The 22,672-nt window shown below is 35.0% G+C and overlaps 1 protein-coding gene across 1 annotated transcript in view; it reads left to right on the top strand.

Annotated features, from left to right (window-relative positions):
* Positions 1-22,672, top strand: part of LOC150088825 (glutamate receptor-interacting protein 1-like) — a 111,449-nt gene that overhangs the window by 43,119 nt on the left and 45,658 nt on the right. Inside the window, exons 10-11 of the mRNA XM_090370926.1 lie at positions 13,756-13,953; positions 20,899-21,091. Coding sequence (XP_090227052.1) covers positions 13,756-13,953; positions 20,899-21,091 — 391 coding nt within the window. The remainder of the gene's footprint in view (positions 1-13,755; positions 13,954-20,898; positions 21,092-22,672) is intronic.

Genomic DNA, 22,672 nt, shown 5'->3' with positions numbered 1-22,672 from the left:
ATAACCTGCCACAGACTGTTCTGGCCAGTTACAGTTAAGTGAACAGTTTTATGCCACTTTAGAGAACAGCTGAGAGTGCTGATAAGAGTATAGTATTAAGTGCATGGAAAAAGCTATTAAAGGTGACACTGTTCTTATTTCTTTAAATGGGATCAAAGATGAAGAGTGTCAAAATGCATTGCTTAAAAGTAGTAAATTAGGATAGTAATTTAGGCAATGTAAGAACATGACTAGATGAAGATGAAATAGTAAAGTCTGTGGGTGAATTGGGAAAGGAAAAGAAGAATAAAATAAAAAGTTAAGTTATGCAATGGCAAAAGTTCCCTTGCTATTATTAAATTTGTTAATTTCTATGAGAAATTAAAAAAATTCCCTGCTCCAAAAGAAAAGAATAACATTATGAAACAGCAATGCAGTGGGATTTTTACTCAACAGAACATTTCTGATTTATTAGTATTCTGTTTGGTTTGAAATAAACATTTTTAAAAATTTTATTTTTGTCATATTTGTGTTCCTAATACTATCTTAATTAACATATATTGCTGGATTTAAAGTAAACTTACTTGTTTTTATGACTATCTTTTAATAAAAAAAAAAAAAAAAAACTTTTTTATAAGCTTGTTTTTTATGACTTGATAATATTTACATTTAATTATATTCTATAATTCCCACCCCATTCCAAATTAGTAAGGTTCTGCCATACTGTATAACAATACTATATACTGTACAGTAGCAAATCTTAATTATAATTCTGATTCAGTTTTGTTATAATGATGTTTCACTGTAAGTTGGTTTTGGCAGTCTTTTCAAATTCAACAAGCTGAGTTGTTCACAAGTTGTGGGACCCAATTCTGAATTTGAATTTCATTGTAGATGTATTTTGAATTATCTGTACTAAAATGCATTTAAAACCCCAATATTGTTAGCTGGGAAATAGTAGCAACTTTTTAGTGCATCATATTTTTAATAATCTGATATTGACTTGATGAGGATGTCAATCCTTGTTGATTCAGTTTATATTGTGGTAACAGATAAGGGAACAGTTAAGTAATTGTGAGGTTTTACAAAGAAAATTTAATTCATTTTTTAACTTTTTCCTTAATAGAAAAATACACTTAGTCCAGTTACAGTTGGTTTTTAATGATGAATTATTGAAACTAAATTTGCATAGGTGATATTTGAGTTATTTGAACTTGTTAGTGTTTTTCTGCTTAAAATTGATTATACAAGATTTTTTATCTTGTGTTGTGTAGAATGCAAATATAGAGTTTATTTCATGGGTGGTTTGTGTTGTTTATTTATTTATTTTTTTATTTCTTTGTTTTTTTTTTTTTTTACTTTGGTGTAAAAATTTTATGAATCCGTATACTTATTTTGCTTTATTTTACTAATTCCTTTTTACCTGGTTCATGTTGGGGTTTGTTTTTTTGTATTTTCATTTTGTTATATTGATTTCTTTATATTTTCATTGTTTATATGGTGCATGCATAGTTCATATTTTTTTTTTTAGTTCTTGGTTTGGGATGGTTCAAAGTTTTATTGGTTTGCTAAATTAAATTTTTTTAAAATAAGGTAAACAGTAGCATAATCTCTAAATTCTATACCAGTGGTGTCCAGCCAGTGGCCTAGTGGTTGGCTTAAGCTTTTGCATAGTGTACCTGTACGGTGTTTTTGTTATAGCCTATTGGCATCTAAGAAATATCTTAATTTTTGATGCTTTGTCCATGCTTAATTTTTGATCTGGTCAATAATAGGCAGTCATAGTGATTGAGGTAGAGATTCCTTTGTCCTTTTCTCACAAACCATAATGGAGATCCACATGTAAAAATGGAGTGGTATATGAATTTAATATTGTATATGTCCAGGGTTCTTTTTTTTTTTTTTTTTTTGGTGAACAAATAGTAATTTAATGAAGTAACATAATTTAAACACTGTTACACTACATTAAGATTGCTGTACTCTATAACAAGGATGCTGAGGATGTGCCAACTGCTGCTACTTGCTAATAAAAAAATTTAAAAACAAATTTCCTAAAGAAATGACCAATTAATATACCAAAATAAACAAGAAACAAGCATTGTTAATTTTTAAAAATTTTTGCTTAGTAGCAGATGGCACTATAACAGCTTCCTTGTTGCAATATGCAGTAATTTTAAGGTGGCACAGTAGTGTTTTAATTATGTTAAATCATTAATTTATTACACCATGTTTAATTTTTCATGTTTTATATTGTAATTAAATAGCAGTTTATGAATAGCTGTGTTTTCAGTTCCTATGCATGGGAAGGTATAAGGAATTAGTCATCTGGAAATGTTTCACTTTTCATTTTATTTATTTAATTTTTTTTTGTTAATGAAAGTAGTAACTGTTATGGTGACAATAAAGTAGTGTCATATGCATATAAACGTCTGTAAGCTCTATATGGCCTGTTCTCTAACTAGAAAGTTTCACTATTGTTCTTATTTACAGAACGGTTGGACACCACTGTTTTATAAATAAAATTAAAAAAAAATAGAGAGAGATATTTAATTCACTTTTGAGCCCATCTTTCTTAATAGAAACACGAGCATCTTGTATTTCACATTTTAGGGTTTTTCAGATATCTGGTTCCTGATCATTGGCTTGTTTCATTCTCGTTGAGTATTATAGACCTCGTCATATCTGCAAATGGAATGGAATCTTGTTGCCAGTCTGCTTTGTACAGATGTCTAAAATAGAGGTATGGCTTGGCAGTTTATCAAAATGCTAACTTTTTTTTTAAAACAACTGTGTTAAAAGACTACAATGCTAAATTTTATAACTAATATGAAGGTGGTTGACATTATTTACAAACTTTAAGTAATTGTTTTCTCTATTTTTTTATTACATTATTTGTATGAAATCTCTTATACTTTATCAAAACTGTTCTTGAATATATGTTTTCATCTTAAGTTTTGCAAATTACAGTGTCTGGAAACTAGGCACCAGCGGGGTGATCTGATAGAGGTGTACAAAGCCTTGAATGGTTTGAGCATGCTCAATGCTGATGGGATTCTTCCTCTAGCTCAGAAAAATCACCTGAGAGGGCATAAATTCAAATTGAGGAAAGACAGATGTAGGATAGATGTGCGGAAATTTGCCTTTAGCCAGCGGGTGGTTGGTGGGTGGAACAGACTTCCATCCCTTGTCGTGGAAGTTGATAGCCTAAATAAGTTTAAGGCTCAGCTGGACAGGTATTTCGAACGAACAGAGGGGTGAAGTGGAAGTGGTTATTTTTATTTATTTATGTTACTTTTTTTTTTTTTTTTTTGGCTGATGCTGCATAAGCTTGCTTTCTTGCATCAAATGCCTCTACTAATGCTAATGCTAATCACGATATTCACCTACAATTTTGCATCTACAAAGGTAAATGAGGTATCATTTGAGAAGTAGTAGTAGAGGCATGTGATGCAAGAAAGCAAGTGTATGAGCTTATGCAGCACAGCCAAAAAAAAAATTTTTTTTTTTTCTTACAACCATTCCCTCTAAATGTTTGTCCAGTTTCTCCTTAAATTTATTTAACCTATCTACTTCCACAATGACAGAGGGAAGTTTGTTCCAGCAATTAACCACCCGCTGGCTAAAGGCAAATTTCTGCACATCTGTTCTACATCTGTCTTTCCTCAATTTGAATTTATGTCCCCTTAGGTTCATAATCTGAACAAGTGTAAGAATCCCATCAGAATTCAGCGTGCTCAACCCATTTAAAGCCTTATACACCTCAATCAGATCACCGTGCAGGTGCCTAGTCTCCAGCCATTGCAATTCGCAGAACTTAAGCCTCCTTTAGTAAGAGGATCCTTTCATTCCCCTCACCAATCTTGTTGCCCTTCTCTGTACATGCTGAAGCAAATCTACATCCTTTCTAAAATGAGGCCTCCAGACCTGTATGCAGTACTCAAGGCATGACCTGACCATTGCCTTATACAGATGGACAATCACCTCCTTTTCCCTGCTGGTAAAATTCCTATATATCATTGACAAAACCCCATGATCTGGCAGCCTGTCTGCATTGTTCAGAAAAAAACTCACACGTCTTTTTCATTTTCTACCACCTTAAGTGTAGTACCACACAGTTGGTATGTTTCTCTGGAGTTACTTCTACCCATATGCAGTACTTTGCATTTGTCAAGGTTAAACTTCAGTTGCCACTTCTCAGCCCATCTGCCCAAAATTTCAAGATCCTGTTGCAGTTGCACACTACCATTACTATCATTAACAACCCTGCCAACCTTTGTATCATCTGCAAACTTCGACACTAAGCCTGTTATACCTTCATCAATATCATTGATAAATATACAAAACAACAGTGTACCCAGCACCGAACACTGTGGGACTCCACTAATAAGATTAATCCATGAAGAGCAGCACCCGTTGATTACCACCCTCTGTCTTCTCCCACTCAACCATCCTTTTATCCATTGTAGGAATTTACTCTTAATACCATTCTGCTCCAATTTGTACATGCGCAACACTGTCAAAAGCTTTCCTGAAATCCAAGTATATGATATCAAAATTATTTTTTTGCATCCAGTTCCTTTGTAACCACATCATAATAACCAATCAAATTTGTCAGACAAGACTTTCCCTTAACAAACCCATGTTGTGTCTGAATTATTGCTGCAGTCTTTTCTAGATGATCCTGCAATACATCTTTAACCAGTGACTCCATTATTTTACCCGGAACAGAAGTTAAACTAACTGGTCTGTAATTACTCGTGTCACCCTTCGATTCCCCTTTGTGAATTGGGGATACATTTGCACATCTCCAGTCCATGGGGACCTCCCCCGAGTCCAAGGATGCTCTCATAATTATGGCTAAGGGGTTTGCTTAGTTCCTTTGCCGCCTCCTTTAATATAACTGGATAGATCCCATCCACCCCAGGTGCGTTTCTTATGTTTAACTTCAACAATTTCTCCTCCACTTTGCTCTCAGTTATTACAAAATCATTAAGCACCCTGCTACAATTTGATAACCTGGCATTTTCAATCCTTAATAAATCCTCATGTGTGAATATAGATACAAAATACTCTGTTTGTTTGCTATCTGAGCAGGATCATCAACGGTCGAACCATTGATATCATGTTGATCAATCAGATTCATTCCCTTCCTTTTAGAGTTTATATAAGTAAAGAAATCCTTGGTGTTTCTCTTCAAACAACGAGTCTGATTAGTTCATTTGATAAACATTTAGGCCTAAACCTTGAACAATATTTCTCAATAGGTATGAAACTTTTAGTAGCTTCCACGATTAATTCCTCTAATGCTTCCCACTTAGAATTTGCTGTTGGTAACATCATAAGTTGATCCTGCTGTATAGAATTTAAAAACTGTCTGAGACCACTGTAGTCACCTTTATGGAAGCAAAAACTCTTTCCTTTACCCCTGATGGTAATTATATCTTTAAGTAAATCCCACATCAGTACACTGTGATCACTGCTACCTAGTGGTTCCTTTATCTGCAAATTCTTAATACATGAATGATCACTGCTGATAACCAGATCAAGAGTATTACCCTCTCTGGTTGCCTCTCGAACATGCTGCTGCTGCAGAAAACAATCATCCAATAAATCCACAAAAGTCTTACTAGTGTGCAAGTGACCAGCCCACAAGTTCCAGTCAATATCTGGGAAGTTAAAATCCCCCATTATAAGACATTCTGCTTTACTAGCCCACTCTATTTCTCTGTACAATTGTCATTGTACTCATTTGAGTCATTAGGCCTATAACACACTCCTACTCCTATTTTTGCTTTTGCAGTGCTTATGTCACACCAAACTGACTCAACAGTGCACTGTTCATCTATATCAACTAGATGCACTTGTTTTGATTATGTTTTTCTTAATTAACAGCATAACACCTCCTCCCTTCCTATCCTTTCTGTACACATTGTAATCTATAAATTCCAATTCTGCATTCCTAATATCTGTGAGACACCACGTTTTTGATATCTCAACAATATCCGCTTTGATGTCTACACTTCAAATTCATCAAATTTATTTACTATACTTCTAGCATTGGTATACATGCACCTATGATTATTCTTAGTTACCCTAACACATCCCATATACCCACCTGTTTCACGATGACTGCCATCAGTCCCTGAAACCCCCAGCACCCTTCGCTCCAGGCCACTGCTTATTCTAATAGAAGTGGTGCAAGAATCACCTTCACCTCTGCCTGCAGTTACTTTTAACCTTTTAGTCTGTGAATCCACCCAGGCTAGCAGTTTTCCGACCCACCTAACACTGCCTTGATAGTATCAGCAAATATTCTCACACCCTTTCCATTTAAGTGTATCCCATCCCTGTAGAAGCAGTCTCTCCTGTTAACAAGAACAGACCATGCCGAAAAAAATTCTACCCCTTGAGCCTTGCACTTTCTCTCCAGGGCCAAATTGATTGACAAGGCTCTTGTACCCCCTCCTATCGTGTCTGGGCAGAATTGCAGACACTTTCAAATTTAACCCTAATTCACTACTTTTTTGCAACATTGACCTGTACTTGTTAAGTAAATCTGCAGATCTCCTACTCTTAATGTCATTAGTGCCAACACATACAACAATATCATCTTTTGTGCCCTTAAAAGATCTGCTCTACAATGTCATCAACTTTTCTCCTGGCAGACATACCCTGGTTCTATTCCACCTATCCTTTTTACACAATATATTCCCCATCTTCCTGACAATAGAGTCACCAACAATAACTAACTCCTGTGGGACCAGCACATTCTGCCTTGGAGATTGCCACTGTATTGCCTGATGCCCAGGAGTGAGCTCTGGCATTGAGTTGGGCAGCTGAGAACTTGACAGGCCCCCCTCATATTAATTTCTTCGAGGACATCTACTCTACACCTCCAGCTCTCATAGACACCTGTTAGAACGCTGAGTTGACGCCTAATTTCTAGACACGCTCTGCACCTGGCACACACACATGGACATCCTCCTTGGCTAGATCATGTTCTGTTCCAGAGAGTTCGGCAAACATTTCACAAGTTGCACATTTTTTTAGGCTTTAATGCATTGGAGAATCGCCTCCCCCCAGTTCTCCCCCGAGGCACAGCACTCCTGCCACTTTGTGCCCGTTGCTTTGCTGCTCTAGTCTGGGGCATTGATATTTTAAATTAATAAGATCAATAAATTTAATTGTCAATAGTACACTATCTAGTAGAATCCTTAATGCAGTGATGCATATTATGCTGTATAATTTTACATTAGAGCTACCTAGTTACCACAATTAAAAATTTGAATTCCCTACCACTCTATACAAAAACAATGGCTGCACGATTCGAACGAAACAATGGTTTTACGTATATTAAGTAGTAATCTACAAAAACTCTTGGCGCCTCCGTAGCCAAGTGGGAAGGTGCAGCAGTGCATAGCACACGCTTCTTGATTAGACTGGGGTTCGAGCCCTTCACCACCAAATACGGAGGATGCAGAAAGGTCAGGGAATGACCACCGCATATCCCGGAGCAATATGGCCTTAGTTGCTAATGCTCCTAAAAACCACATAACAAACAACAAACAAACAAACAAAAACTCTTTATCTAAATTAAAAATAAAAATAACCAGCATAACTAGAACTATAAGACTATGTATAAAGTACGATATAAAATAACAATTAGTTAAATAAAATGGCAAACACTTATTGCTTTGTCGGAGCCTGTAATTCACAGCTGTAATTACAGGCTCCACCAGAAATCAAGTTTGTGATATTAATGAGAATTTAATGGATTAATTTTTAATATGAAATCAAGTAATTGATGTATTTCCACAAATGACCAACTGACATCATAAATCAGGATGTTATAAGTGTAACAATCATACTTGAACCAGTAGTGTTATGTATAAAGTCACTTCATGTGTACTGTTATTACTTTGGATATATATTATAAAATCCAGAACTGGTCATTTTTTCCCCATAGTTATTCCTTGATTCTTTTGGCAGAAAAATTGAACAGTGTGATATCAATGAAAGAGATAAAGGATGTCACTAGAAAGGAAATTTACTGATTAAATAAACTAACCACTGAATGTTAAATTGGAACTTTATTTTTGGCTCATATCTTTGATCTGGTAATGAAATATTTTTGAGAATTAGATTTTAAAGATATTTGAGAATGTGTCCAGGTAAATGTTATGAGTTAGCATTATTGTTATAAATTTAGTAATTCTTTTTAAAGTAAATTCATATGTAACGTACAGTGCTTTAAATCTAATCTAGTGGTCAACCATTAGGTATACCATTTACTCTATTATCAAGGTGGCTTTGTAAACACTCCTGCATGAGTTACATGTGATTTTATAAGCAGACAACTAAATGTCTGGTCAACAGATATTGATGTCCAAACGTTTAATTTCATAAAGCGACTTTATATTGATTAGACAATGTAATTTTTAAAAGAAAAGCCGCTGTAATGACAAGAAATTGAGTTAACATACTCATTTTAAATGTAAAAAAAGTAACAATTTATATACCAACTCAGCAAATACAGAACTAACAAAACTTTGAAAACTAATTAGTTTTCAAAACTAATTCAGCAAATACAGAACTAACACAAACTAATTCAGCAATACAGAACTAACAAAACTTGAAAACTAATCAGTTTTCAAACTAATTCAGACAAATACAGAACTACACAAACTAATTCAGCAAATACAGAACTAACACAACACGTCAATCTCAAAATCACAACCCACTCATCGATTCAGCCATCACAGTAGTTAAATTAAATTCTAGCTACAAAATCCTTGAAAACGAAGCCCTCGTTATTGAATGGTTTAAGCCCACATACATCACTCAACGTGTTAAACAAAAAGATTCCCGCCAACTTCTCCCCCATTTGGAATTTAGCACATATTAAGTTTCCACATGCACTGAATGCATTTCGGAAACCCAACCCGTATATAACACAAGCGCGCTCTCTTCCCCCCCCCCCCACTATAGCTAACTGAAGACTGAGTAATCTCGAAAGTCGCATCGTGCGCGACTATTCAGCTTCTATTTTTTCTTCATTTATTTAATTTAATTAGGCAACCATAGAATGGAAGGTGCACTTTCCTTTCTTAAAATTTTTTTATAGCCCATAACTTAGTTTTAAACCCATAATCCCTGTAAGTTATTAAAATCCTATAACCACTATATATGTGGTAAAACTCTCCACCAGCTAAGCGGATTACTATGAGGTGAGTGCTGAAAATTAAGCTAAGCTATATATACGATCTAGATACCAACTGTTATTCATTATTGTATTTTGAAAATATCCAAGGATCATTATTGCTCTTGGATAAAGAAACTGTTTGATTATTGATCATTTAAAGTTAGCTGTACTAATTTCTTCTTTGTCACTGAAAAAGTTGTTTCCCATGATTCAGGGACATGACATGTATAGCATCTTATGTAGAGCAGCAGCACCAAATATTGTGTTGTTGTTGTGTTCTTTAGTTGTTTCTGGCCACTTGGCTACTAAGAAAGTGATCTCTTGGAATGCCTGCGCAGTGCCTATTTACACCACGAGAAGGTGGGCCACAACTATCTCATGGCTGAACTCAAAAACCTCTATTCTACAGCTCATATTGCCCTAACAACAGAGAAAAGAAGAAAGGGCGGGAGAAAGAAAGAAAGAAAGAAAAAAGAAAAAAGCAAATAATTCTGTATCTATCATCAGGCCAAAATATTGGGAATTCCAGACAGCTCCTTTTTTCAAGCAGTGTCTGCAGTTTTCATCAAGAAAGTAGTAGTCTGGAATTGGTAGGCCGAAAAGTGTTTACGAGGGACAACAGACTAGGAAACAGGATTCGGTGATGTGGCTTAACACTCCATAGGGGATGGGCTTGTTTTCAGTCCCAACCAGCCAAGAATTCTGTTGAGAAACATTTTAAAAATGCAAATTTCTTGAAATCATTCAAAATTCTATTCAATCCCATCAACATCATTAGGGATGGGAGAAACTGCCCTTTCCCCTTCATGTCTCATCCCAGGCACAGCCAACAGCAAATTCCACTCCCTTCCACTTGCTCCGTCCTTATCTTCACCCTCTCCTATTCCTGATCTGCACCCTCCCCTCTCCATGGAACCCACCTAACAACAGCACATAGGAACATTCACCAGATCTCAAATCCAGACAAGAGGAAGAAAGCAGAACCCTTTAGGATCAGTAGCTCTTCCAAGTTAGCTACTAACAAAGCTTATTCCATGAAGTATTTGTCAACAGAACAACTCTTTCAATATGACTGAACTGACAGGTGACATTGCACAATTGTCTTCATATATGGTCTCAAAATCAAAAGTTATTCGCCAACTATAACCAATAGACACTCAAAGTGGACAGTAGACTTTGTTGATCGACCTCTCAGTTTAGGTTTTACAGTTTAGGTGTATCAGTGATTTTTTTTTTTTTTTTTTTTTTATGAAAACTTCAAACACGAGAAGTTTTAGAACCTATAGTACTTAGTACCATGCATAGGTTGTAGGTTGAGAAGACGAAAGAAGATATTTGTTGATATTAGACTTGAACTTCTGTAGACTAATTTTCAGGAAATATGTATGAAAGAAGGTTGTTTCAGAAAATGGCAGTTGAATGAATAAACGAGGAAGATGAAAAGTTGGTTCTGTGAGTCTGAAGTTGGACAGTAAATGGATATTGGCTGGTGGAGGCACGTGTTTGGACTGTTTTGAAAGAGTGGGAATTATAGAAGCCAGTTTAGAAGAACAGTGCCCATGGAAGTATCTGTAGAAAAGGCATGCAGCAGAAACAGTACTTCTATGAGACAATGAGTGGAGAGACTCTGTTAGAGATGAGTCATTAATTAACCTAACTGCCCCCTTCTGAATGGAGTCTAGAAGCCTGAGAGGTTTTGTGGGCACCGCCCCAGATTTGGGAACAATATTCCATGGTAGGGTGGATTTGCGATTTGTACAGAGTGAACAGCTGTTTGAAAGAAAAGTAACACTGAGAGTGAAAGAGAAAACCAAGTTTTTTAGATGCAGAGGAAGCAATATTTGTAATGTGCGTGTGCCAAGAGAGATTAGATGTCAGGGTAATCCCCAAAAGAGATATATCATCTTGCCTAGAAATCAAGAGTGTCACCAAAGATAAGCATAGGAGCAGAAGTATCCTTTTTGCGAGATATAAGATAGGACGGAGTTTCAGAAGGATTGAAATCAACTAAGTTGTCTTTGCCCCACTGGAGATTGGCATTTAAGGAATTGGTAGCAGATATTCGAGAAGTTGAAGCTGATTGAGCAGGACAAGGTTTGTCAAACTAGAAAGTGTGTGTGTGTTGTGGGGATGCTAAGAGTATTCTTTCAAGGGCATTTTTATTTCAGTCTTCTGCCTTGAAATAAAATATGCTCTACTGTTTTTCAACATGATAAATAGCAGAATAGTCTTCTTTGGTTGTACTCAGTTTCTCATGATTATATTAATGGATTTTTTAGTAGATATATAAAGCCAAAAAAAAAGACTGTTTGGATAATCAAATCTTGTAGAGACAGAGTGAATAAATTTCTTTATCTCAAGTTAAATACATAAATTATGTATACTCCCCTATTTCTTGTTTCAATGATTTTAGGTAGATACAGTCGAACTTGGTAATAATGAGATCACGGTTGTAATGATCAAAAAGCCATAATAATTTTAATTTACGTGTATTCCTGTTCAATCACTCACTGTTATTACGAGTGTTCTACATGGATATACCATACAAATTTTGGTAACTATGCAAATATGCAACATTCTTAATTGCTTGGGTAGTCAAAAAGCCCCATTTCTTGGAATAGACAAAAATGAATGGGGAAACATAGCTTTTATGACCACCCGCATCGGATTAGGGGCAGGTTTATGACCCAACCTTGTCCTTTCAAGGATGGGGGGCTATACAATTTTGCCCCTTTACTGAAATTACACGAAAACATTACAATGGTAGGGGGAACTTGGGCATTTGAGGTTGCAAGTAAAGCAATGTAGCACACATTTTGCCTTTCAAAGATTTTTGGAAACAGTTATGAGAATATGTTTACTCTTCTGGAGGTACACTTCTGTAATTAGGACTCACTGAATAAGGTGTACTGCACGTGCTTAATCTGTGCCCCATTTTTCTGTTCAATGCTATTTCCATAGCTGAGAATAAAAAACCTTTCTAATTCATAGCATCTTTTACAGCTGGCAACATGGATGGTTTTAGGTTGAACTAGTCACTTTCCCTCAGGAGGAATGAGCCATCCTGTATTTTTTTTTTTTTTTTTTTTTTGTCACATCATTTCAGCATTTGTTGATTCGTTTTTAATTTTCCCATGATTTGACCTACATATTTCTGACCTCATTCATATTTGACATGTACATTAGCTTCCTTTCTGATTTGTCAGTACCTTTTTTTTTTTTTTTTTTTTTTTTTAATTCAGGCTTTGTGCTTTAAATTCTATTGGTACCACTCTAAAAAATACTAAATGAATTTTTGATTTTTGTGATTACAATAAAGAAACCAGATCAAACTTTCAGAACATTTCAAATAGACTGACTAGTGATGTTTCACTAATCAGAATTTCCATTCAATTCAACAAATAATTTTCTTTATGTGGAGTAATATTTAAGCAAATACAGTCGAACTTGGTTATAATGAGCATCAAGGGACCGACAAAATTTTCCTCATTATAACCATTACTCGCTATATCAGTGATGAGTTAAATCTACTCCCTATTTTTTTTTAAATTTCAATAACTTGATAAAAAGATAGATTCAAAAAACAAAAGAAATATTAGAGAGAAAAAAATATAAGTATATGCCTACATATTATTTGTATTAATTGCTTGTATAAACTACAATACACTTAATATTAAACACTATTTATTTCTCCATAATTAAAAACAATACTAATTAATAATAAACATGATATCAATTAGTCTTTTTATTTATGAATCTTAAAATTGATGCTTGTAACCTTGTACTTTCTAAATTTTTTTTTTCCAGTTATGGTCTTTTCCAGTGCCAATATGTAAAAATGTTTATTCTTCCACAATATCAATACTATTGATGAGGACAAAAAACTTTTTACACACTTCAACATTTTTTGCACCACATTCTAACTCACAAATAATTTCAACTTTTTCAAAAATCTAGAGACACTTTCTTTTATTAGTAGACATGTTTCTGAAGGAAGGGTTCGTTTCTGACTGATTTTACTTTAAAATGACAGGAAAGTGATCTGCATACAAACAGTTATCGTTTCCAAAATTCTTAGAAGTCCCGAAATAAATTTATGGTTCAGTGAATACAAGATAATCTGTAAACAGGGTAATGTGACCATAGAAATTAGAAGCGGAACACTAATGCACTATTGTATAGCCTCCGTCCCCGAAAGGACAAGGTTAGGTCCTGGTGACTCTTCATAATGATATCACTAGTTAGAATAAATCACTTTCTGAGTTTGAACTGCATGTAAACGAATTTCTTTCTAAAATCAGTGAAAGTTGTGCTATTTGAAACAGAAGCTGATAGCGGAAAAAGTATTCTCCCCCCCCCCACCACCACATCTTAATTCTTTGCTAAATGAATGGTAAACTCTTTCTTCCATATTATGATGGATAAGTGGAGGGGCATAGATTAGAGAGCTAATCTTGGTTAAATATCGAATATTTTTGTAGTTGTTTGCGAAGCACTATATATAAAAAATAAACATATTACAAATATGCTTTTTTTAATAATAGTATAACATAAAATAAAATTGTTTAATCCAGGTGCACTTCCCACTCACAATGCTATTCCCTACAATTCTCCATCTTGTTACAACACATTATCATCAGTTGGTGGACATTCTGTTGCCTCTTCAGCCAAATATCCTGCTCTTCCGGCACCTATGCATTTTGCACCTAAGGTAGCTAGAAATAATGGTTGTATCCAGGTGCCTCAGTCAGTTCTGCCATATTCTTCTAATGGTAAGTACTTCATTCATTTAACCTGTTCTTGCTGTACTTAAATGTATAAAAAACAACATAGGGGTAACATAGTTATTGATTGCTTCTAGTGGTTCTTTGGTACATTGATTATCATGGTGCCCTGTGCATAAAGGGGTGTGTGTGTGTGTGTGTGTGTGTGTGTGTGTGTGTGTGTGTGTGTGTGTGTGTGTGTGTGTGTGTGTTGTCATGTGGTATTAAAAACCTGATGTAACTCACGGGAAGCTTTACTCCTTCATTCTGAGATTGGCAAATGACAACCCTGATTGAAGAGGCCTTTAAGAGTTAACTCCACTTTCCAACAGGATGGAGACCTGGACCAACAATCCAAACAAGTGACAAGCCGAAAATCCACAGTCACTATACTGTAACAGAAGAAAGCAGTCATAGTAAAATAGATAATAATAGGTTCATTACTATGTTGTGTGATTTGTGGGTAAAGGATAAATACTATGATGCACATAGTGTTTTTGAAATATTGAATAACTTCATAAATTTGAATAGAACTTATATCTATGGCTTTCTCTATATAGGCCTTATAGGCATTATCGGTGTCATCTTGAATGTATTAGATTCTCTTTGTTGAATAATAGATTATAATTATTTTTGCTCAACTATAAAAAGAACTCATGCGCCAGAATAAAATTTGAAAAGCAGAAGTTTAGCAGATAAGAGAAACTTGACTGCTTAATTGAATTTTTGCAAATAAATTTTATATTTATGAGTTGTTAGTGTTTGGAGATCTTCATTTAAAGGGAATATATATGAAAAATTGTGTTATTTCCCATCACCTCACTTTCTGACTTCTAAGGATGATTAAATTTCAAAGTTTAGTGCCATTTGGAAATTTTTCAAAATGCCAAGAATTAGATAAAGAATTTGCTAAGAAAAGTTTATACATTTTTGGGATAAAAAAAAATGTACAAGGATATATATATATATATATATATATATTTAAATAAAAATTTATATAAAAATTTAGGCTTTCACATTTTTAAAAGGATTTTTAAAAATGTGAAATCCTAAATTTTTTCAATTTGAAAATAATGTCATCCATATAAAAACAAGGTTGAAAAGTTGGGAATTCTCTATAATTTGAAATAACTAAATAAAGAAATTTCTCTCCATTAGCCAAGTAGGGGCACATGGATAATTGATATATACTAACATTTGGATCATTTTTATTACAAGACAGAAAAAGTACATTCTCATTTTCATTTTGCTTTATCCAAGTGAATCATTAAGGTGGTGATTCAATCAATCATTGAAGAGGTGATTATTCCCTTGTATAAGGCAGTGGTCAGGCCACACCTTGAGTATGCATACAGGCCTGGAAGCCACATTTTATGAAGGCTAGAACAAGTACAGAGAAGGGCAACAAGACTGGTGAGAGTAACAAAGGGGTGCTCTTATGAAGAAAGGTTTAAGTTCTGCAAATTGCAGCATCTGGAGACTAGGCACCTGCGAGTCGATCTGCTTGAGGTGTATAAGGCCTTGAATGGATTGAGCAGGCTCAATGCTGATAGGATTCTTCCTCTCACTCAGATTACAAATCTGTGGGGGCATAAACTGAAATTGAGGAAAGACAGTTGTTGAATAGATGTGTGGAAATTTGGCTTTAGCCAATGGGTAGTTGATTGCTGGAACAAACTTCCATCTGTCGTTGTGGAAGTTGATAGCTTAAATAAATTCAAGGAAGAACTAGACAAACATTTGGAACGAATGGATGGGTGAAATGGGAAAGGTTTTTTTATTTATTTATTTTTGGCTGATGCTGCATAAACTTGCTTTCTTGCATCATGTTCCTCTACTAATGCTAATTGAGTTACCAGAGCTAAAGTTCATATGCTTGAGTAACCATATTAATAGAAGAAAACAAATACTATATTTATTTCTGAATTGAAATAACACGAATTAAAAATAATATGGGGAAGTAGATTGCATTTTATTATTATTTATTTATTTTTGTGAAAACTTCGAACACGAAAGGTATTAAAACTATAGTACTTAGTACCATGTGTGGGTTGAAGGTTGAGAAGATGAGAGAAGACACTTGTTGACATTGACATTAGACTTGAATTTCTATAGACTGTAATTTTCAGGAAATATTTGTGAAGGGATATTGTTTCGGAAAATGGAAGTTGAAATAAATGAGGAAGAAGAAAAGTTGGTTCTGTGAGTTTGAAGTTGGACAATAGAAAGACCATTCAAAAGACCATTTAGCTTCTGAAAATGCTAAATTAATATTCTCACCAACAGCTGGGAAATTGGAAACCACAGTTTTTAGCAAAATCACAACCCAGGTTAAAATAAGTGTAAATTAAAAATGGCATTGTCATTTAACATGACAATATTATTTGGCTTTTAAATTGCCATTTAACATGATAATATTATTTATTTTATTGTAAGTTTATTTAAACAAAATAAACTTATTTTGTTTTCTCATGTTTAAACATATTATATGCAAAGTTAATAAAAATACAAATTCTCAGTTTTCTAGTAATGCTATACGATAATTTTCCTCAATGAAACTGATACAGATTTCAAGTTCCTCTGTAAACCAACTTAGTTGATTTATTTGACGAACTCAAAATAGGTATCAGTTAAACAGAAAAAGCTGGGACCATTTTGTTAAACAGAAAATGGTTCCAGTGGTGTTTTAATACAATGATCCTGGAATGGCAGAGGAATTTCAATCTCTCTACAGTTACACTATCTGTATCTGAGTTGATACAATTTTCTGTTTATTGCTCTATGATCAAAAAAAAAAAAAAAAAAATTAATTAGTATTTAACAGCACTGAAGATTGTCACTCATATCCATATATACAGGGTGTTTCAGAATTACATGGAACAAATATAGGAGCATATTCTACAGCTAAAAATAAAAATGTTCCAATAAACATGTCTGAGTTTTCAATAACATAGCAAGAAATAAAATATCCCTCTAAAAGGTAAACATCTAAAGCAGCTATTCAAATTGACCTTCATTTTGTTCAGTTCAGTTCCAAAATTCCATTCTCAGTTATTGTGTAAAATAAACCATGGATTTCATGTGACCTCACACAATGTAATCTAAGTGTGTGATGGCTGGTAATCGTGGTGGCCATTGTACAGGATAGATCTGACCAATCTATCAGCTATTGTGTTATATTTAAAAAGTCAGAAACACCAGTGGAAAAAGAGAATGGTGCATGAACCACATCATCTGCTGAATTTCAAGGGGGTATGTCATCCAGTAGTTCCCACATTTTGATCCACAATTATGAGGTTCAATGAAATAAGAAATGAGGTTCAATATGATTGTGTTCAAGAACACTACACCAGACATTACAGGAAAAAGTATGTTGATAATGAGTATTGCCATTTGTTACTGGGTTTTATTCAGCACAGATATGAGTGTTTTGAGGCTTAATTAAAAATTCCATTTCTTTTAAAACCTGATTTTGATGATCACATATACACTAGTGTTCAGAGAGAGTGCATCACCTAGGAATTTCACATTTCTAACCCTTTTTCACAATGGTATGTTAGATTAATGACTAGCATCACAAATAGAAATATAAACAAAGGATATTTATTAATAGTTAAGGCAAAGCTAAGTAATATTTGAAAGGTACTCTCAAAATATTCCAAAATGAGCATTTGCAACCTTTATACAACAATTTTGTAAACACGACAATTATGGCTGAAATGTTATCAGAAGCCCCCAATTTGCTTCAGTTTATCATTTTAAATGGAAAACAAAATGAAAAGTTCACCAGGTGTAAACTAATATTTAGTTGAACCGCCCCTGGCCCTAATGACAGCAGTACACCGTCAAGGCATTGACAAGATCAATTTCTGAAGATAATCAACTGATAGTTTGTGGTTCCAAACACGAATTATGGCTTCCTGAAGTTCACTTTGTGAAAGTTTCTTTCTGGCAACTGCAGATTCCACACGATGCCAACAGTTCTCTATAGGATTCAGGTCTGGGCTGTTTCTTGGCCAGCTAACAGTTGTAACGGACTGTTCTTCCAACCATTTTTTCACTTGTAACCAATGTAAGCACATTACTGTTGAACTTCTAATGCAGAAATGAAGCTAAAGTAACTACAGAAGTACCTATTTACACGTTTTGCCTGATGGCAAGGAGCAGAGTCTTCCTGAAAGATGCAGTTACTTGGCAGGTTGAAATGGTCTCTAATGGTTGCCATCAATTTGCCTTCCAATATAGCCAGGTATCTACTGGCATTTACGGAACCTTTTATAAACTACAGGTGATCTACTCCGTGATATGAAATGCACTCCCATATCATTTGGCTTGTAGGAAATTCACTTAGACACCATACAGTCTGGATGGCATTCTTCACCAAGTCTTTTTTTTTTTTGTTGTTGTTGTTGTTGGTGCATCAGCTTCTGTGGCCATAATGCACCTCCCAAAGTTTTTGCATTTTACTCCGATCCAAGCCCCAGGTGGGATTCGAACCCGCAACCTTTGGGTTGCCAGGCAGGCACTTTACCCACCTGGCTAGCCCGGTCGGCCCACCACGTCTACGGCAAATCGTTTGTCTCCTATCAAAGCCATGCAGGTTGAATTTCTTCTCGTCTGAGAAAATAATTGACACTTCCGCTGTTCAGGGGTCCATTTGAAATGCTCCTTACACCAAATTAATCGGGCATTTTTAATTTTTTTGTGTGAGGAGGGGCTTCTTCTTAGGACGACGGGCTACAAGTCCATTTTTGAAGAGGCGTCTTCTGACTGTTACTTCACTTGCTACCACTCCTGTGTGTTCTTCCCATTCTCTTTTCAGCTCAGATGAAGAAGCTTTACGGTTTTTAAGTCATAATCACTTCAAAACGCGGTCCTGTTTTGGCGTAGAGACTCGTTTGCGTCCGGTTCCTATCAGCAGAACCAGTATTCTTGAGTTTGGAAAGCAATCTACTCACTGTCGGCTGATTACAAGACACTCTATAAGCAATATGATGGGAAGAACATCCTTCCTCATGTAAAGCAACAGTAGCACTCTTTCTTCGTGGTGTTAACTGCACGTAACTTGCCATCCTAACACAAGCAAGGAAAGACTGCAACTCTTACAAAGCATGCTTATATAGCTGAAAGTAACAGCTGATGCAGTATTATTATGTCATCACCTACGCATGTAGGTGATGACATAATAATACTTATCTGATGCAATCTGTAAGAAATATTGCCATATTCATACATTATTTGCACAGTTGCAGTTTTAAGGGGGCGATGCCAGTAATATCAGTGTACATTGCAAAATGAGCCACTGGCAGACATTTCTGAATTTATTCATATTGCATGCTAACGATTCTTGTACAGATGTACTTGTAAAATGGTTATGATTGCTGTTTGTATAATGTCCTCTATACACTTCCTGATGAAACATTTATGCAAGTTGATAGCCTTCTAGTACTTGTGATAGGAGACACTTGTACAGCATGAAGTATTTGCTCTTAACATTCGCAGTTTGTTGAACTCTCCCTTTACCAGCATTTACCCATAGTGGTTTCAATGTACCTGTTTCTTTAAGTTGTCTTTTCCACAACAGCAAATATGATTTGGTAAAACATCGAGTTAATTTTTTGTGTTTCTTTGAAAAATAGCTGTGGAATTCTTATGAACCGCACCATAAATTAAACTCATATTAAAGGCCTCCGTAGCCAAGTGGTCAGGAGCGGGAGTGCAGTAGCACACGCTCTTTGAGTAGACCGGGGTTCAAGCCCCTGACTGCTGAATACGGTCGATCTGCCAACCTGCACTGGACCAGCGTGGCAGATTATGGTCCATTTCCCTCATCATGAATTGTTGAGGAGGCTTCCATCCTGCAGTGGGTTGATAATGGCTGCACTTTACTTTTTTTTTTTTTTTAGTTTGGCAAAAATAAACCAATTTGTAGTGTTTTCCATAATATCAGTTTAACAAATGCCTTTCTGTAAACAATGTGGAATTCATTGTGGAACGTGAAACTCAAGTAACAGACATGTTTTATACTGCTAATATGTACTGTGTCATGCTGGTTACTTACAACTGAGTAATTGTTATGATTCGTGTAGTGGAGCATCACTATTTGTGTCTTTGTTGGTATATATGTTTCATACTACTGTATAAAGCCTGTTTTACAGTTATATTTTTGTGATATAAATTTGAACATAAAAATATTTTGCCTTTTTACACAGTTTTGTAATTTATCATTAATGTTTAATAGCTCAGAAATGAAGACTTTATGTTTATAGGAAATTCTGTGCTGTTTTGAAACACCCTGTATATATTTTTCTGTAGCTAGAATTACTATATATGTCTTACCTTTACACTGAACTACTTAGCCAACTGATGATGAATATACTGAAAATCTTTCATTTAGTCTCTTGGCTCCTAACCCAGTGGTTTTAGTTCTTCTCATTTACACAGTGATTTATGGATGACAACCAGAGAAAAAAGAGGTGCACTTCTTCCTCTGAGCATAATCTTAATTACTAATTATTAATGTAATTTTAGACCTTTCACTTTTACCGTCTTATGAACTTCAAAAAGTTATAAATACAGATCAAGAGGTAAGTACTGGATGAATTAAGCTTTCGCTATAATTCATTAAGGGCATTAAAGCTGATGGAAATGAATATCATTTCCATCAGCATTTTAGACTTTCAAGTAATGATCGCATTTCCCAGTTGGTTGTCCTTTGCTACTATCTCCAAAAGAATGTAGCCATAAAACACTCAAGGTCTCAAGTTTGAAAAAAATCTTTAGATTTGTTAAAAATTATTCCTACTACTTATTAGTTATAATGGGAATAATTTCACTGCAAATTAGAATAAAATGCTTTATATACATCTAATTAGAAATATTTAATTTGCTTTCCCCTAATACCATGCTATATGTTAATTTTTCATTGTGTTTTTCTTAATTTTCTCTTTGTAGTTTCCCTCTTTTCTGGACTTATTTCAGCTTCTTCCACAAGTACTAATGTTTGTCATTCTGAAATAACAGAAGTTACAGTTTCAGCTGACCATCGAGGGTTTGGCTTTGTCCTTCAGGGAACAACGTTTACCACAGAATTAATGAATTTCCCACCAATTATTAGTAGTGTTACTCCTGGAGGACCTGCAGAAAAGTAAAATTTTTATTTTTATCTCTACCAGATATACAGGAAGGTCCATAAGTAAGGAAACTAAAACTGTTTTGAATAACTGCTGATGTAAAAATAACTTATCTATAAGTTATTTGAAAAATAGTTTATAATCTTTTTTTTATTGTTTCAGAACAATATGAACCTAGGAAAAGTACCATGAGCTTTACGTTGAAGGAAAGGATTAAAATTGTAAAGCAGCATAAAAATTATAAAACTGCTACAGAAGATGCATGCCAGTTCAAGACATTTTTTTTAGACATAAATCATCAATAATAAAAAACATAAAGCAAATTGTGAAGAAGTTTGAAGTGGGAGCAGTGCACAATCTACTAAAACACTGGTAGATCTTGTATCTTAAAGACATGCCAATTTGGAACTTGTAGTAGTAGTGGCATGTGATGCAAGAAAGCAAGTGTATGAGCTTATGCAGCATCAGCCAAAAAAAAAAAAAAATCACACCATTCCCTCCAAATGCCTGTCCAGTTCCTCTTTAAATTTATTTAACCAATCAACTTCCACAACGACAGATGGAAGTTTGTTCCAGCAATTAACCACCCACTGGCTAAAGGCAAATTTCCGCACATCTATTCTACATCTGTCTTTTCTTAATTTGAATTTATGCCCCCTTAGGTTCGTAATCTGAACAAGTGGAAGGATCCCATCAGAATTCAGCATGCTCAACCCATTCAAGGCCTTATACACCTCAATCAGATCACTGGGCAGGTGCCTAGTCTCCAGCTGCTGCAATTTGCAGAACTTAAGCCTCTCTTGGTAAGAGGATCCCTTCATTCCCCTCACCAATCTTGTTGCCCTTCTCTGTACACTCAAGAAAATCTACATCCTTCCTAAAATGAGGCCTCCAGACCTGTACGCAGTACTCAAGGCGTGGCCTGACCATTGCCTTATACAGAGGGACAATCACCTCCTTTTCCCTGCTAGCAAAATTCCTATTTATCATTGACAAAACCCCATGACCTGCCCTTGCTTGCAGCCTGTCTGCATTGCTCAGAAAACTTCATATCTGACTGCACAATTACTCCCAGGTCTTTTTCATTTTCTACCACATTAAGTGTAGTACCACACAGTTGGTACATTTCTCTGGGGTTACTTCTACCCATATGCAGTACTTTGCATTTGTAAGAGAGGATATTGAGAGACATCTGAAAAAAAATCTAAAAAAAAGCAAAGTTTGGAACTTAAAATAAGCTTAAATAAAATCATAAAGGAATTTAAATAAAGGTTTATCATCCCATGTTGCTATAAAGTTTGAATGAGACAACCCAGACAGAAGATTGGAATTTGCCGAACAGTTTTTGACCTTAGTGTTATACAAACCCAGGTATCGTTAACAATGTTTTGTGGACTAATGAAGCTACATTTAAACTAAATGGAACTATTAATTCCCATAACTGTGTTTATTACTCTCTTAACATTTCCATTTATTCTTTTAAAAGGATTTAAACACTCCTTGACAGTCTGGACTGTCAAGCCAGAAATGTTGGAATTTGGAGAGGTGGCATTCTCAGACCCTTTTCTTTGAGGGAACTGTGACAGCAGAGAGCT

Source organism: Mastigoproctus giganteus, chromosome 3, assembly GCF_048544385.1.
Source record: "Mastigoproctus giganteus isolate SK-2022 chromosome 3, ASM4854438v1, whole genome shotgun sequence".
Classification (NCBI taxonomy): Eukaryota; Metazoa; Arthropoda; class Arachnida; order Uropygi; family Thelyphonidae; genus Mastigoproctus; species Mastigoproctus giganteus.
The sequence above is the reverse complement of the archived record's forward strand: the minus strand, read 5'-3'. Positions and strand labels throughout refer to the sequence as shown.